The sequence below is a fragment of the Lasiosphaeria miniovina genome, assembly GCF_030549165.1.
Source record: "Lasiosphaeria miniovina strain SMH2392-1A chromosome Unknown B0T26scaffold_7, whole genome shotgun sequence".
NCBI classification, from domain to species: Eukaryota; Fungi; Ascomycota; class Sordariomycetes; order Sordariales; family Lasiosphaeriaceae; genus Lasiosphaeria; species Lasiosphaeria miniovina.
In genome coordinates this window covers 3,676,325-3,691,554 of record NW_026848226.1, presented here as the reverse complement: position 1 = coordinate 3,691,554, position 15,230 = coordinate 3,676,325, and the positions used below count along the sequence as shown (strand labels likewise).

General features: G+C 55.7%; 5 protein-coding genes across 5 annotated transcripts; 3 read left to right on the top strand and 2 right to left on the bottom strand.

Annotated features, from left to right (window-relative positions):
* Positions 1-81: 81 nt before the first annotated feature.
* Positions 82-2,549, bottom strand: B0T26DRAFT_481833 (uncharacterized protein). Its single transcript, XM_060435277.1, has 3 exons — positions 2,046-2,549; positions 1,934-1,967; positions 82-1,846 (listed from the first exon to the last, which is right to left on the bottom strand). The coding sequence occupies exons 1-3, from the start codon at positions 2,341-2,343 to the stop codon at positions 208-210; spliced, it is 1,971 nt and encodes a 656-aa protein (XP_060292079.1). The 5' UTR covers positions 2,344-2,549; the 3' UTR covers positions 82-207.
* A 3,244-nt stretch (positions 2,550-5,793) lies between these two features.
* Positions 5,794-7,301, top strand: B0T26DRAFT_728786 (uncharacterized protein). The gene is made up of 3 exons (XM_060442922.1): positions 5,794-6,139; positions 6,207-6,537; positions 6,627-7,301. Exons 1-3 carry the CDS (start codon positions 5,995-5,997, stop codon positions 7,081-7,083), a joined length of 933 nt encoding a protein of 310 aa, XP_060292078.1. The 5' UTR covers positions 5,794-5,994; the 3' UTR covers positions 7,084-7,301.
* A 2,331-nt stretch (positions 7,302-9,632) lies between these two features.
* Positions 9,633-10,355, top strand: B0T26DRAFT_654872 (tyrosine phosphatase family-domain-containing protein; the record flags this gene model as incomplete). Its single annotated transcript, XM_060438584.1, has 1 exon — positions 9,633-10,355. One exon carries the CDS (start codon positions 9,633-9,635, stop codon positions 10,353-10,355), a length of 723 nt encoding a protein of 240 aa, XP_060292077.1.
* A 1,208-nt stretch (positions 10,356-11,563) lies between these two features.
* B0T26DRAFT_756390 (uncharacterized protein) lies at positions 11,564-12,230 on the bottom strand (the record flags this gene model as incomplete). Its single annotated transcript, XM_060446087.1, has 2 exons — positions 11,564-11,940; positions 12,167-12,230. 2 exons carry the CDS (start codon positions 12,228-12,230, stop codon positions 11,564-11,566), a joined length of 441 nt encoding a protein of 146 aa, XP_060292076.1.
* Positions 12,231-13,087: 857 nt separating this feature from the next.
* B0T26DRAFT_655214 (uncharacterized protein) lies at positions 13,088-14,231 on the top strand (the record flags this gene model as incomplete). Its single annotated transcript, XM_060438609.1, has 2 exons — positions 13,088-13,604; positions 13,699-14,231. The coding sequence occupies 2 exons, from the start codon at positions 13,088-13,090 to the stop codon at positions 14,229-14,231; spliced, it is 1,050 nt and encodes a 349-aa protein (XP_060292075.1).
* Between the last annotated feature and the right edge of the window lie 999 nt (positions 14,232-15,230).

Sequence of the window (15,230 nt, the reverse complement as noted above, 5' to 3'; positions counted from 1 at the left end):
TTCTTCCTACTTTTCTTTCTTTTTCTTCTCCCCCTCCTTCCATTTCTCTACCACAATACAATTACCACTTCCCTTCGCCTTGTTCACCGACCAACTTACACACCCAAAAGACAAAAATCCATACATCTACGTTGGATACGCGAGGCCGCTAGCTGCCAGGCATCCAAGTTGAGTTGGGTAGAGATAGTCAGAGATCGGTGCCACCCTCTAAATTGCTCCCCAAAACCTATAGTCTTGACGAGCAGCTGCCGCCCGGGCAGCCCGTATCTCGTCATTGTCTTGGCCGTTCCGTTCTCCTCGTTCTCTACCCACAATTGTCCCCATCCCCGCCGCATTAATACCGTCGTTATTATTGCCGCCGCTGTTACTGTTGCCCCCTCCACCGGTACTGTTCCTGCTCTGTCTTGCTGGTGAGGATGGCGCCGGTGAAGATGGCGACGCCAGGAGAAGTGCTATTCTTGACTCCCCACCGCCGTCCATGCCGGGCCCCGTCTCGCTCCAGCTGTCCCAGCTTTGGCGTGGGTAGTTGCCGTGGTAATCTTCCTCAGCGACGTCTTCCAAGTCACGAGGCGTTACGGCAGTTGTGGATGCCGTGGATTCGTAGTGCGAGACGCCGCTGCGCGTCAGGCTCCGGAGCAGCGGCCCTGGACTGCTGCGGCCACTGACCGGAGATGCCACCGAGGAGAGCGGAGACGGTGGCGGCGGCGGTGGCGGCGATGGAAGCGCGCGGCTTGGAGGAGGGCCTAGGGGTGGCAACGGTGATGCCAGCGTCATTGCTGGCGATGACGGGTTAGGTGACACGAGATCTGGGATCTCGAGGGGAAAGTCATGCGGGCGAGGCGGGCGCGTCGGGGAACTGATAGGTGGAGGAGGCGGAGGAGGTGGTGCGCCGCTGATCGAGTTATAGTTCACGGCCTGGACTTCGTTGCGCAGAGACGATGGGTGTCCCCCGGTCAAAGAGTTCGCGCCGAAGCTGCTACTCCCCATGCTTCCACGGCTGGCGTGATAACCATGGACTGGGCCACTGGGCGCCCCGGATGCATTTTGAGGCGGAATCGGGGGCAGACCGCCGTTGTATGCCCGCGGAAATGATGCTCTGCGCCCAGCCTCCTGTCGCGGAACGAGCTTGTTGACCGTGGGAGAGTACAAGGGCGAGGTCGGGAAGAGGGCACTGTTGTGCGTAGAGCTGTACGCAGGGGTGAGAGGTGTCAAGGGGGGCGATGGCGAGCGGTTATCTCTAGAACGGAGAATCGAAGGCAGGAACCTGCGGTCGCGAAGGCGAAGAGGAGGCGTGAGCGGAGACGGGATACTTCCGGCAGTGGAGTGGGCAGGTGATATCAGGAGGGGCCGCGGTGAGCCGGATCGAGGACCATTGCGGCCCAACCGTAGGCGGGAGCGGAGACCACGCTCAGGAAATGCCGCTTTGCTCTTCCGGCGCCGCCTGAGATATAGCAGTGCCAATAATGACAAGATGACGAGCCCAAGGACGGAGCAAACTGCTATGGCAGCCTTGGATGACCCAGACAAGGAACTGCGAGACGCGGTTGATTGGCTTGGCTGTCCAACTTTCCCGGCGCCCAAGGCAGCGGGGGTTGCTGAACTCTGATCTGAGGACGATCTCGTCACAGCCGTGGTAGAATCTTGCGGCACGGATACGGTTGATGTGAACCAACTCTGGGTGATAGTTGGATAGCTGGATTTAACCACCGAAGCCTGATAAGAGCCCCCGGCCGTAGCTGTAGGATTATCAGGGCCAGACCACATACGAGTCCTCGAACATGGGCCTTCGTCGCACGTATACTCAGTGGGCGGCGGGCCTGGATCTAGCACAGAGCTAAAGCCAATGCTAACGGAAAGAGAAGAAAAGCGTCAGCATGGGGTCTATTCTTGCTCCTCCCGAGTAGCGGTGAGGACAAAAGGGAAAACCCCTCACTTTTGGCAAGTGTTGATGATCAAATCGACGTTTGCTAGTGTCACATTCTGTTAGCCAGCCCGAGACACCGACGATTAGCACCGACCTCCCCTGGCCTGGGCGCTGTACTTACGATCTTGCTGCAGGCCTTCTATCGGGATGATTGCCACTCCGCAGAACTTCGAGTCGCACTTGTAAAGATCCCAAAGACGCGAGTCGGGTGAGTGGCCCGTCAGAGCCTGGCAGCCTTTGTCCCAGCCTGAGCTTTCCGTCCAGTCTGCCGATATAGACTCCAAGAACACCTGCTTGCAAGCCTGTAGACACTGTTTTGTTTCCCGAGCGGCCATTCGTTTCCCTGGAGCCGCACCATCGACATTACAGCCACAGGATGAGACGTGCTTCGGGGGGTTCTCTATGTCTGGCATTATCATGGCCTCAAGGCAAAATCTCCTCACGGCATGAGGCAGAACAAGACGGCGGATGTCGGTGCAACAGTATGCATAGTAGACGCCAGATCTTTCAAGACTGGTAGTAGATGGATGTATTGGTGGTGGACGGACGAACGGCCAACCTGGTGCGTAAAAACGAATTTAAGAGAGACGAGAAAACGAAGACAGAAAGGTAGGCACACGGTAGGCAGCTACGTGTCTAATCTCCCGGCAAGGAGTAAGAGGACGGGGAGAGATAGCAAAACTCGGCAACGGGAGACAACTCCAACAGGCAGTAACAATAGCTGCGGCAGAACTTGTCAGAAGCGACAGGTCGCATCCGCTAACCACGTAAGTCGATCCGGGGATGGTGGGGGGGAGGGCCCCTGGGGGCACGCCGCGCGAAGTATCAGATCTATATTATATACTCCGGGGCGGCATCGCCCGCCTCCCATGTGTGTCCCCTCCGAGGGGGGCAAGGGGCGAGGGGACGGTCGGTGACATCGAGGGACGGCAGCACAGCATCGTCCCAGGCACCGTGGGTGGGGAGATGGATCAGACAGTTGTAGGCGCAAATTGGAATAGCCAGGCCGGACGGAGCCCCTCCTTCTCTGTGTGCTGCGCTGCGGATGGAAAAAATGAGCGGGACGGGAACAATAGAGCTGGGATCGAGCGGATAGGAAACAGTTGTGCTCCACTTGGGCAAAGAATAAATACGGTGACACGGCCGCTGCGCGTCCCCGCTGCCCGACGAGAATAGTCTCGTCTGGGACCAAGGAAGGCGGACAGCTGTCTTGGTAGTAGCGGAAGCCCTTGGGGAACTTGCGAGTACCCTTGCACCCGCACTCCCGTCTATGACGAGCACAGATTCATGGCCAAAAGGACGCCGCCCAATGCACCGTTGCCAGGCAAAGACCATCCTGTGGTGTGCCGGTGCGTGGTGCAGGTTCCAGTCTCGCCGGCTAGGCCACATTAATGGGGCTACCGCTCCATCTGTTGCCGTATTGTAGATTCATCATAGATTCGCGACAAAGGTAGAACAAACTATAGGACAGATCTGGTCTTTTATCCCATGACAACCGTCTGCAAAATGAAGAGGGGGTACTGGGCCGACATTCTCATTTGAACTGGTAGTCATCCCCGGGCCGCCCCGATCGAGTAAGCATCGACTGATCAGAGAAAAAATGCAAATGGCGAGGGCGAGCAGCATGGTGCCAGTTGGACCAACGATGGCCTTGCAATACCGAGCCAACGTGTCACGGGCCGGCCCTTCTTGACGATTCGGCCCCCTCGCCAGAGAAACCACTGCGGCAGTGTCGGTGTAGACGTCGGCGACCCCCCCTTGCCCCTCGTCTCGACTCGCCAATGCAAGCCAACTGACGAGCTGGACCCCGACAAATGCACCCGCACCGGTAGCCAATTGGTTCCTAGCTGGGCCTGCATGTACTCTGAAGTTTGTGCTGGGTAGACAACTGCAGGTCTCTCTGGTGGAATTAGAGATGATGCCTGCTGGAAGCACCTCCGGATTGGCGTGGTGGAAGGAGTCGAGCGCTAAGAAGCAAAGCCAAGATTTGAATACCCAATGACTTTGCTGGCTACGCGAGAGGGTACGTTGTGCGAGCAGTGGTGAGACTTCCCGAAAGGGGTCTGAGGTTGACCTAGCCTTGCGTAATATTGGCGTGTATCGATGCTGTACGTATTATACACGTACACATACATGTACAGTACCTGCACAGATATTATGCGGCATGTATGTGTCTTGAGCAGCGACTGTTTGCTTTCCGGCGCCCTCCTGCGTCAGGATGTCCGCCTATTGCTGCGTGTTTGCCTCCGCGACGGCAGCACGTGAAATTCCCTGCTAGCTCCAACACCTGCATATTGCTTCATCCCATCGTCAGCGTGCTAAATATGGCGCCGGCCGAGGACTCCTTGGGGAAGGATAGCGGCACAATGGCGTTGTGCCTATGCGTGGCGAGTGTGATGATGGCATACCATCCTGTGGGCTGCTCAGGATCCACCATTGTCGGCGAAGAAGCTGAGCTGAGTGTTCTCGAAATCCCAGCTGCCACGCTAGTGGGTATCATCAACGGCTGCAAACAGGATTCCATGTCTCTATCCGTAGAAGAAAAGCATGGTGTACTGGCCCGAAGCCCAAGGAACGAAAAGAGGGCTTGGCATCATGGAAGTAGATGAAAACTACACATGCTGGTTCAGGAGCAAGCGGGCCAGGACAGTCCCGAGCCCCGATGCTGTCTTTCAACGCCGCAAGTCCCTAGTGGTGCTGTATCAGCCCTGGAGACGTGGCCACCGGGTGTCTCAGCGCGAGGCTGAACAGCGTGCAGGTGTCGCTGATTCTTGATAGTGGCGACCAATGAAAGCGGGCGCGATATCGCCAAGAAAATAAATGTAGGTTTGACAGACTCTCGTATTTCTGACCTTGCCTGCAAAATTGGACCGATGCGGCGCTAACAGAGCCGAAGCAACTGACAAGGGAGGGGATGAGAACCTCGTGTCGCTTCTGAGAATGACGGCGAGGCGTTCTAGCACCCGACTTAGCACAATGCTGTGGTTAAGAAACACCAACCGCCGAGTACAGTTGATCAGCGCTCTCAACTTTGGTGAAAGCCTCGGGTTCAACTGTCGGAGATTATAAACAACTGGGGGCGGCTGAGGTGTTGTACCGGCGCTGGGAGTGTATCTGGCTGCAATAACTCGTTTTCTCTAAGAATTTGACCGAGCGTTTCAACCGCAGTGCCAGCTTCCCCTTTATCTCGAAAAGGCCGAACGCCTTTGGGAGTCAGTTAACCTTCCAAGTCATTGGGGCCTGTTATAGCTGTGTTGTACGAGACTCATGGATCAATTTTCCAACCCAGGACAGGCAGTCAGCCGTTGGTGTGGGTCGTTTGCCATTTTCTCCTGGACTATCGTTATCTGCATGGCGATGATATCTCTTGGGTTATCGGGGGAAATCTCCTCATCAAGGGCTTTCTAGGCAACCTTCAGCGTGTCAGCCAGCGGCGAACATTGGAACGTCGTCGTGGCATTCTCGTTTGCCTCGCGTCCTGGAGCCAGGAGTGAATGTATGCAGGAAGACCATTTTTTGAGTTGCCGGGCGGGTGAATGGGACACCATGAGTGCCTAGATCTGTCTTTGAACCAGAGCCGATGCGTTCCTCCATCTGTACCAGAGATGCCTGCACGTGAAGTCTTGGAAACAGTTGTTGAAAATACCAAATACTAAATAAAATCCGCGACGTCTTGAGCCACGACAACCGCCGCATTAGGTGGGAAAATAAAATCGAAAAGACAATTAGAAAAGGCGATGACGCGTGGCGTGCTCGAACACCTGGGGAAAGGAGCTAATGAGTTGCCCGTTCTGGACTGCTCCTGCCTTCCTTGCTGTTGTTGATCGATGCCTCGGCCCCTGAGAAAACAGCCCCAACCCGACTGAGTAGGTCGGCTTCCCCTCCTCTTACAAGGGTCATCGACCCCTGCAAACCCCGGCTTTCAACGGCCATCCATCCATCAGCCTGTCTGACATCAACAGGACGGACATGCAAACGTGGTATCAGCCATAACAAACTTGAAACATCGTGCTGCGCTTCTTCTGCTGCGTAATCCGGGATATAGGCCGTTGTATCATCCCAATACCATCATGTCCGAGACAGCAAAGCGGCGGGTTGAAGCGATTGGCAGCCATCTCGCAGCGCCGTCAGCAGCCACCAGCATCCCGCCCATCACAAAGATCGCATCCAACTCCAACGGCCCCCGGGTCGTTGGCAAGGTGGTCATTGTCACCGGTAAACCCATGGAAGAAAGGCTCCACATGTTTGTAAGAGGGCTGACACTGTGATATACCGAAAAAAGGCGCGAACTCTATTCTCGGCATTGGCCGGGCCTCAGCGCACCAGTTCGCGCAGAACGGGGCCCGGGCCGTCTACATCTGCGACTACGACGACTCCAACCTCGCCGAGCACAAGCGCGAGATAAACGCCGCGTGGCCCGGGGTGGACGTGCACGTGCGGAAATTCGATGCCGCCGCCGAGGAAGCCGTCAAGGCCGTCGTCGACGACGCCCTCGCGCGCTACGGCCGCCTTGACGTCTTCTTCGCTAACGCTGGCATAATAGGGCCGTTGTCCAAGTTCACCGACGTCGACGCCGACGACTTCATGGAGGCATTTCGCGTCAACACGCTTGGGTTCGCAGCCTGTCCTTTTCCTTGCACCAAAAAAGGAGCAGAATCCAGAATATGAAAGCTAACGTGCCAATGCCCCCGCAATCAACCAGCGTCTTCCTGGCCGCCAAGTACGCCGCGCCGGCGATGCAAAAGACATCACCCGAGAAGCCAGAATCATCGGGGAGCATCATCGCGACGGCGTCGGTGGCGGGACTGCGGTCCAACGCCGGCCCCACGCCGTACTCAGCCTCCAAGGCGGCCGTGATCTCGCTGGCGCAGACCATGGCCTACCAGCTCGTGGGCACGGCGATCCGCGTCAATGTGCTCTGCCCCGGCATGATCGAGACGGGCATGACGTCGCCTGTGTTCGAGGCCGCGCGCGCGCGCGGCACCCAAGGCAAGATCGGACAGCTCAATCCGCTGCGGCGGAGCGGGCACGCCGACGAGATCGCCCGCGTCGCCCTCTTCCTGGGCAGCGACGAGAGCAGCTATGTCAACGGGCAGGCCTGGGCTGTGGACGGCGGCTTGAGCGTTGGCCACCCCTTCGTCCCAGGGAAAATGGCTTGATGGCTGTTTTTGGCTGTGCCATCTGCAAAAATCTATGTTTACGAACCTACTTTTCTGTATCAGTTAACGGGAAGGAGCCAAAAAAACGGGTTGAAATATCTTTCTTAGTTGATGGGGATATGGCGGATATACGGATAGTGTTTGGAGTTTGTTGAACCACATTAGCATCCCTAGATGTCAAAGGTATTTTCCAAATACAGCGAATAAGTCGTCTCCAGTTTTTCTGGTTTTTCTCACCGAGAAACTATATCAACCTCGTAAGTTATGCCAAGAGGACCGGGATACGGAGTACGCTGAGTTTCTTCCTTTTAATTTAGGTTGGGGAGTATCAGGCTTTTGAGTGTCATACAGGCTGCCAAGTACCTACCGAAGATGCCTTCGGAGATGGGATAAGAAAACTCACAAAAAGGCGCTTTTTTGTCAACTGAGCAGCCATACTTGCTCACTGATAGACCAGCTACGTATCGGGCACTGCCGTGACGGCCAAGACTCGAGGTGGGAGCACCCGCTGGCCTGGGAAGCGGCTGGGTGGCGAGCCGTGCAGCACAGCACTCCCCCCAGAACCGAAGTGTGGGGAATGATTGCTAAGGGGTGGGGCGCCAGTGCTTGACTTGGCTGTTTTGTTCCATGCTAGCGGATGTCGGGCTTTGGGGCTTGGGATTCCGGCTTGCAACAGACTTTGAATTGAGCTCGTTTTAGGTCACGCCACTTGCTTTTCAGGCAACCTGGGACGATGCCAACCCTCCCATTAGACTTTAGAGGCAGTTTCTAGGTTGTCTGCGTTGAGCGTTGTTGGGTAGTGGATCGTTGGTTTTGCTAGACCTAGACTCTACATTACTCTATGTGTACTCCTATCTAAGGCGCGGCACAACCAGAAGCCCCCGCTGCGGAAATGAAAGATGACGTCGATGCTCCCTGCCTCCAGTGGGACATGGTTTGCACGGCTAGCCTCCAAGTTGTCTCCCCGTTACTGTTTGGCGCACCGCAACAGTGCAGCGCTTGACATTTGCACTTTCAGTTTCTCGGAACTGGCGGGCCTTACATTGTGTCTCTGCGGAGTCGGTCGGGTTGTCTGCTAGTTGGCAGGCACCCTAGGCCCGGCCATGTCGATCGAGTGTTGGAGCGAGAGGGCAGGGGTTGCCCCTCACCTTTTTTCCTGTTGACCGTTCAGATCAACGGCCAAAAGGCTCTTTCTGTGATAGATTCCCTCGGCGCTGTAGTGTAGGTCGGTAGGTTGAGCGTCGAGAAAGCTTCCCCGACCTCCACTCCTCCAGTGTGACCTGTGTTCTATGCATTAGTTGCATCGCATCGCGTCCATGTGCGTGTCCCGCTTGTGCAATGGTGGGCAGCTTTTCGGCTGGTTGCTGCAAGTGGCGGAGACGGCCGATTGTCGAATCGTTGTCGAAGGGAGGCGACGGCCGATCCGCCAAGCAGGGAAGTGTGCCAAGACCCAAACCTGCCGCGAAAGTATAGTGCCGTTTCGCCGTACCTCCGCTGTAAGTACCGAATTGCAGGTGCATGTATGGAAAGCAGGTGCCTGTATCTCCAGGCAGCGCGATGATCATCTCGTCCGCGTTTCCAGAAGCTGGAAACTAGGAACAAAGGGCGCAAGTGCGTAACATTAATGCGTTCTCAAGGGTTCCTGGGTCCTGCCTTAGGTTGGATAGCAGTACTGTATATACATACGGTATTTCTGAACAGCATTTTGCTCCGTCATTTCCGCTGGCCGCGGGTTTCTAGCGTCAAGATTGCCACCCCATTCCATTATTCAGCCTCAGGCTTCCGCTCACGCGACATCCTCAAGGTTATCCTTCCCACCCGTGGACCTTACCTAGGTTCGCTCCTAAAAGGCTTGCCCGTCTCGCACGTTTGGTAACCCGAGCAATTGCCAATTGTACTTTGGAAAACCCCGCTACTTGGTGATAGCAACACTGCCTGGAGCTGCCTCCTCTGCGTCCTCTATCGTCTCAATTGGGAGCTGAACAAGCTGCCTGCTCCTCTCCCCAACCCCTCCTCTTCTGGATTCGCTCAAGATGGGGAAGAGAAAGTAGATACCCGCCCTCCTGGCAACGAGGTGCTTGCGGTGACCAAGGCGCTGTGCAACATTCGAGCTCCGCGGTTCTACTCGACGCCCGACTTCCGCGGCCGCATTCTCGCCAGAACTCGAGCCTCAACAGCTTTCCTTCTTTTCCTTGCACCCGTTGCGGTCCTCTCGGGCTATTCGGTCTTTTCTTATTTCGCATCTCCACCAAATCTGCGGCATTGAATCCGGTCCTACCCGACAAAGGCAACCTAGTTGCCGGATTCTCCATTGCCTAATAATTGGCGCGAGAGTTGTCGCTGTCGTATCCTTGATCAATATGGCGGTCGACGGCCAGGCGGTGTCTAAGCGGAGCGCGGTGCGTGCCTACGTCGAGGACGAATGCGGCGCGGACAAGGACACACCCGAAGGCCAGTCGCGAATATCATCCAAGTACGAGGAAGAAATGTATGAGACGACTGGCCAGAACACCCCAACCAGCCGCCAGGCCAGTCAAGAGACGTCACGAATGTCGCAATCCGATAACACCGGCCCGCAGAATGGGCAGCTCTCCATCACATTTGACATTTTCCGTGGAATTGCCGATGGAGCACACGATTATGCAGGCTGCACAAGCCCGCAGCACGATGCGACCATCCCTGTCGATGGCCGCCCGATCAACTTTGGCGTCGTTGTTCCTGGAGTCTACCGAAGCAGCTTTCCCCAGACCGAGGATCACCTCTTCATCAAGGGCCTCAAGCTGAAGACCATTGTCACCTTGGTCCAGAAGGACTTCCCCCAGGGATACGAAGCCTTTATGCATGCCAACGGCATCAAGCACCACGTGGTTGACATGAAGGGCACCAAGAAGGAGGAGATTTCCATGACGACCATGAAGACCATCCTGCGCCTCGTCCTCCGCCGGGAGAACCATCCCCTCCTCATCCACTGCAACCACGGCCGACACCGCACCGGCTGCGTCGTCGGAATCATTCGCAAGGCCTCTGGATGGGATCTGACCAAGATCATTGACGAATACAAGCAATACGCCGAGCCCAAGATCCGCGACTGTGATGTTAAGTATATCACGCGCTTCGAGCTCGCCGCTCTCACAAACCTCTGGGCCAGCGAGTCGGGCGCCATGCTGCGCATCCGCAATTTCGGCCGCATCACCCTGTTCACAGTTGTCATTCTTGTCATCTGGATCATCTCGGGCAGCAAGCTGCATGCTAGACGCAAGCTCCTAAGATGAAGGAGAAGAAGCAAGCGATAGACGGTGCTGCCACCTCATGTCGGCTCCCGTTCTTTCCGACTTTATTTTTTCTCTTTGGCCGTCTGTATCTGGCCAGTCAAAACGACCTCTGGCGGTCCCATATTTTCACCTTTCCGATCTCCGTGGGTTTTGGGCGTCATTTCTTTTCTATTCCGGGTGGGGCCCTCCTTTGCGCGCCCCTCCCCACCGCCTCTTTTCTACTTCTTCGAGTCTTGGCTCGGCATTCTCGGAGATCTGTGTGCATTGTCAATCCGCCTATTATACCCCGCTTCAGCTCGGCGTTTCAGGAGAAACGGAATTGATGTCCTCGACAAAACAGGAGGCCATAAACAAATCATCCATCTTGGCACTCCGGTTTGGAAAGGAAAGGGAAAAATGCAGCTGGCGAAAGAGGGGAAACACTTTCTAATGTCTGTTCTATGTTATTCTTAATCCATGGGTAGTCTTCTAGTATTGGGTTAGGAGCTTCTGCTTGGATTGCTTGGCTGGGCCGGACTGGACTAACTATTTTTCCTATATTCTTTTCTTCCTCTTTTTAAACCCCTGGGACATCACTCACCAAAAGTCATGTGGACTATGGAAAATAGAGATTGGGGAAACGGCGTGCTATGTCGGAGACTATCAAGCGCTGAGGAGTCTCCCGGATGGAGTTTATTCCCTCTTTTTTGTCCTTTTCCTTGTTTCCGGTTAGTCAGACGCTTTGGGGCAACCTGCACCTTTCTGCACTTGTTTTCTCTCGGAATTTCTTGTAGATGCACGTATGTGAGATTGTGTACTAATGTCTATTTATACACGCGGGACGGATTTGGTTTGGCCTGGGTTATTTTATTACTCAGACGGGGAGCTGCGAAGCTTATACACATATCAAGCCGCAAGGCTGGCCGGCTTGGCTGTTTGTCCTGCATGGTGGTTTGTAGAGACGAGAAGAAAAAGAACGAAGACATTTAGCTAGGTACCTATATCTTACACGCGACTGAGCCGGGCGATGCTGGAGGTGTCGCGGCGTGGTCGGAAATAAAACACTCGAGACCCTGTTTGTCTCCATATCAACGAAATTGTGCTTGTTTCTCTCGACGCAACCCCTCGTGACGTCCATTTATGCTGCATGGCGAATCTCGTGCCCCCTCATATACTGCTGCTGTGACCACCTCCAGATTCCCTTTTCGTCTGTCCTGCACTTGTCGAGTTCATTTGTCGTCGTCCTGGTACACCCCCCACTTATTGAGTTCGCGGCGCTCATTCTCCTCGGCGGCTCGGTCGGCCGTTGCGTACACGTACGCGCCGGCCAGGCAGTTGACTACGCCCAGCCCCATGGCAACGGCGCGCACGCCGCCCCGCACGGTGAACCGGTTCCGCAGCGACGCTGGCCGCCGACGCGCCGCCAGTAGCACGTACATGCCGCTGTATGCCGCCGTCATGCCCGCCCCGTCCTTCTTGAACCCTGCCACGCCCAGGTAGCTACTGAACATGAGCAGCGGCGCGAATAGCATGGGCAACACCTGCAGCGGCCGCCAGTGCAGCGCCGTCACTAGTGTGGCCAGTCCCATGGGCGGGAGAGATGAGTCTGGGGGCTGTTAGTTGAGCTCTGGTTTACGAATATTGTCATAATCAAAGGAAATGGAAAGAGGATAATTGTTATATGTAGTATTTGGGGAAAATGATGAATGGATCTCTTTTATTTGGCCCCCAAATTGGAAAGATGTAAACAACAGAAAAGGGGGGTGTGATAGAAGTGGTTCGCATGTTTCAAGCAGCACATCGTGAGGGGAATGACTGAGTAAATGACTTACTTCCCCAACCCTTAACCATGGACAAAACCGACTTGGACGGCTCAGGATCCTCTGAGGCGGCCATGCTGGGCCAATGAAATTCTAGAACTCTTCGAGGGTGATAATGTTATTGATCTTGAAGGTGGAATAAGGCTTGCACGCTCGGGGGCGCTTCTCGCGGGCTTTGGCCTTCCAATTGGCACCGATTTTTCTTCACTGGGCACCAATCTTGAAGTGACGTCGAGACCGCATGACTAAGCGGAACCTTTGCCAATTTGGCGGCACCGAGAACTAAAACTTTGTCCCGCCAAGCCAGCCATTTTCGGGCCGCAGCCAACCCGGCGGATGCAGCGTTTATTGAGCAGGTGTCAAGGTATCGCTGCGGAAACGGGACGTCGCAGAAAAACCAATGACCAGCTGCATACAGGGCTGGGTATAACGTCGCTCATTCGAAAACGACGTCGCAGTGGTGCGCTTTGTTGATCTCTTCACGACCTACCAGAACTCGCGGCGGCTGCTAGGGATTTTGGAGGCCTTGACTCCGTACCACCTTGTGGTTTGCCAGGCAATCTCTCAGGGCCCCCTTTCATCACGAGCTTCGAAAAAGCCACGAAGCCACGCTTTCAATCGGCAACAACCACGGCCAGCAACACATCGAAACATCTCCATCGACGCCGCGCACCCCCGAAACCCATTTGCGAGGGGTCTCAGCATTCCGATCTAGATTGGTAGACAACGCACACCTCTACTGTGTCAGAAATATTCGACAGACACCCCGCGTTCGGCGCCGCTCTCTACACGCTAGCGACAAGATCAACCATCAACCTGCGCACGCCTTCGGCCTCGACGCCTTGCCAACTAACGGCGCCCATCTTGCCACACAAACACACACGAACGGCCGGGTGCAGCCCCGACCGAGCTCCTATCTAAAGGGGCAGCAGAATGCCCTCCGCTTCCGCCTCGGGGGCCGATGCCTCATCGTCGTCGGCCCGCAACCGCCAGCACAACCAGGGCAACCAGGACCGCACGTACACGGCGGAGCAGAAGCAGGCCGTGGTGCGCATCCGCGGCTGCAAGGCGACGGCCTTTTACGAGATCCTCGAGCTCCAGCGCACGTGCACCGACGCCGAGGTCAAGAAGGCCTACCGCAAGCAGTCGCTGCTGACGCATCCTGACAAGAACAGCTACGAGCACGCCGACGAGGCCTTCAAGATGGTCGCGCGCGCCTTCAGCGTGCTGGGCGACAAGGAGAAGCGCGACAAGTTCGACCGCTTCGGCACAGACCCCGACACCAGGTTTCCGACCGGCGCGGCGCCACAGCAGAACCCCTTCGCCGGCTTCGCGAACCGCGGCGGCGGCGGTGGTGGCATGGGTGGAGGTGGTGCAGGGGGCATGTTTGGTGAAGACATCAGTCCAGAGGAGCTGTTTGCGAGGTTCTTTGGCGGCGGATTTGGAGGAGGTATGTTTATCGAAACCCATCGCCCCTTGTTTCTTTGTTTCTGGTCTTGCCTCGTTTTGTCTCCGCCACAGGTACTAACATTTGTGGTTTGCAGGACTCGATACGGGCCCCGGGTTCGTTTTCAACTTGAACGGCGGGCCGAACTTCCGGGTTCACCAGTTCCAGGGCGGCCGGCCGAGGGCACGGCCCCGGAATCCCGGGCAGCCAGAGGAAGCCAGCCTGTTCAGCACACTTATGGGCGTCCTACCCATCCTCCTACTGTTCATATTTCCCCTCCTGTCCTCGCTTTTCTCGGGCTCCTCGCCGGCCGTGGCGCCGAGTATGACATTTGACGCTCCGCACGCACCCTACACACAAGAACGGACGATGCCGAATTTCGGCGTCAAGTACTACCTTAACCCCAAAGACGTGAACACGTACAACGACCACAAGCTACACGCGCTGGACAAGAAGGCCGAGGTGATTCTGGTGCAGAGGCTGCGGGTTATGTGCGAGGACGAGAACTCGCACAAGCAGAAGCTCCGCGAGGAGGCCCAGGGCTGGTTCTACCAAGACCCGGACAAGATGGAGGTGGCCAATTCGATGGACATGCCCAGTTGCCGGCGGCTCAAGTCGCTCCACGTATAGCACGACGCTTTCCCTCCCCGGGGGGATAACGCCTTTCTTGTTTGATGTCGTATAGTCGTGCCTCTCAGAGGTACGTGCCTGCCCAGCGCCGATGTGACGAAGATGGACGGCTGGCTAGCTAGGAAGGACGCGCCGACTTTACATAATTGTTTTTTCCCTTCTTTTCTTGTCGATTAATGGGTTTTCGTTCTGTCCTGCTGCGTTTTCATTTTGGCCTCCTCTTTGGCGATAGGAGGGAGGCGGACTGGCGTTGTTTTTTTTTGGGTGAGTTTTGCATAAATAGCATTGGCCTGTTCCCCAAGCTTTGGATTTTTGATATAAACTGAAATTCTAAACCGTGGATTTACGGTTAAAAAAATACACGGTAGCTGCCCTGGCGTATCATGGCTCGCATGGCAACTAGAATCACACATGGGGCTCAACAAGGTCTGTGTCAGTTGCCGCCCTCATGTCCTGCGGGCACTCTTGTGTAGCCATCCCCATATCCTGCTGGCAGCCATCGATTTCTTGGCGTTGGCATGGTCAAAGAGGAGCGTTGTCCGGCTGCTTGGCGATTTAGGCGACCTATATACGAAACATACAAGGAATACGATATTTACGATATGAAACCAACATATCAAAGCTCGCAAGATGGCAAGTCTGTGTGTTAGCTGTGTGCTAGCAGCTCCTTTACGTATTGAAGGATTCCTATTTCACAGGATATTCACAATGTCTGAAGAAAAATCCGAGCTCGCAAAGGGACGCGCAAGCCACTGGCAAGATATAACAGACGGAACGCTGCAGATTCGAGTTCTTGGTCTGTGTGTCTACAGCCCTGTCCTGGCGGGGTTAGTGGCCGTCAAATTGGGCGGCCCTCGGAAAGGGTGACGAAGCCTCATTGACCCCTGTGGCTTTGGGCTCGCGTGATTGGATGTTGGGGCGCTCGGCCTGACGTCGCCACCCCAGCCTGCCGCCCCGCTACCTTTCCTTCAGCTGCAACGGAGGACTGGATCAGCCGAG

Excerpts from the sequence above, each read along its gene's own strand:
- B0T26DRAFT_481833 (XM_060435277.1), bottom strand. The coding sequence starts at position 2,343 with ATGATAATGCCAGACATAGAGAACCCCCCGAAGCACGTCTCATCCTGT. Across the intron at positions 1,968-2,045 it reads AGAAGGCCTGCAGCAAGATC|CAAACGTCGATTTGATCATC; the intron begins GTAAGTACAGCG and ends ATGTGACACTAG. Across the intron at positions 1,847-1,933 it reads ATCATCAACACTTGCCAAAA|CATTGGCTTTAGCTCTGTGC; the intron begins GTGAGGGGTTTT and ends TCTTTCCGTTAG.
- B0T26DRAFT_728786 (XM_060442922.1), top strand. The coding sequence starts at position 5,995 with ATGTCCGAGACAGCAAAGCGGCGGGTTGAAGCGATTGGCAGCCATCTC. Across the intron at positions 6,140-6,206 it reads CAAGGTGGTCATTGTCACCG|GCGCGAACTCTATTCTCGGC; the intron begins GTAAACCCATGG and ends TACCGAAAAAAG. Across the intron at positions 6,538-6,626 it reads TTTCGCGTCAACACGCTTGG|CGTCTTCCTGGCCGCCAAGT; the intron begins GTTCGCAGCCTG and ends GCAATCAACCAG.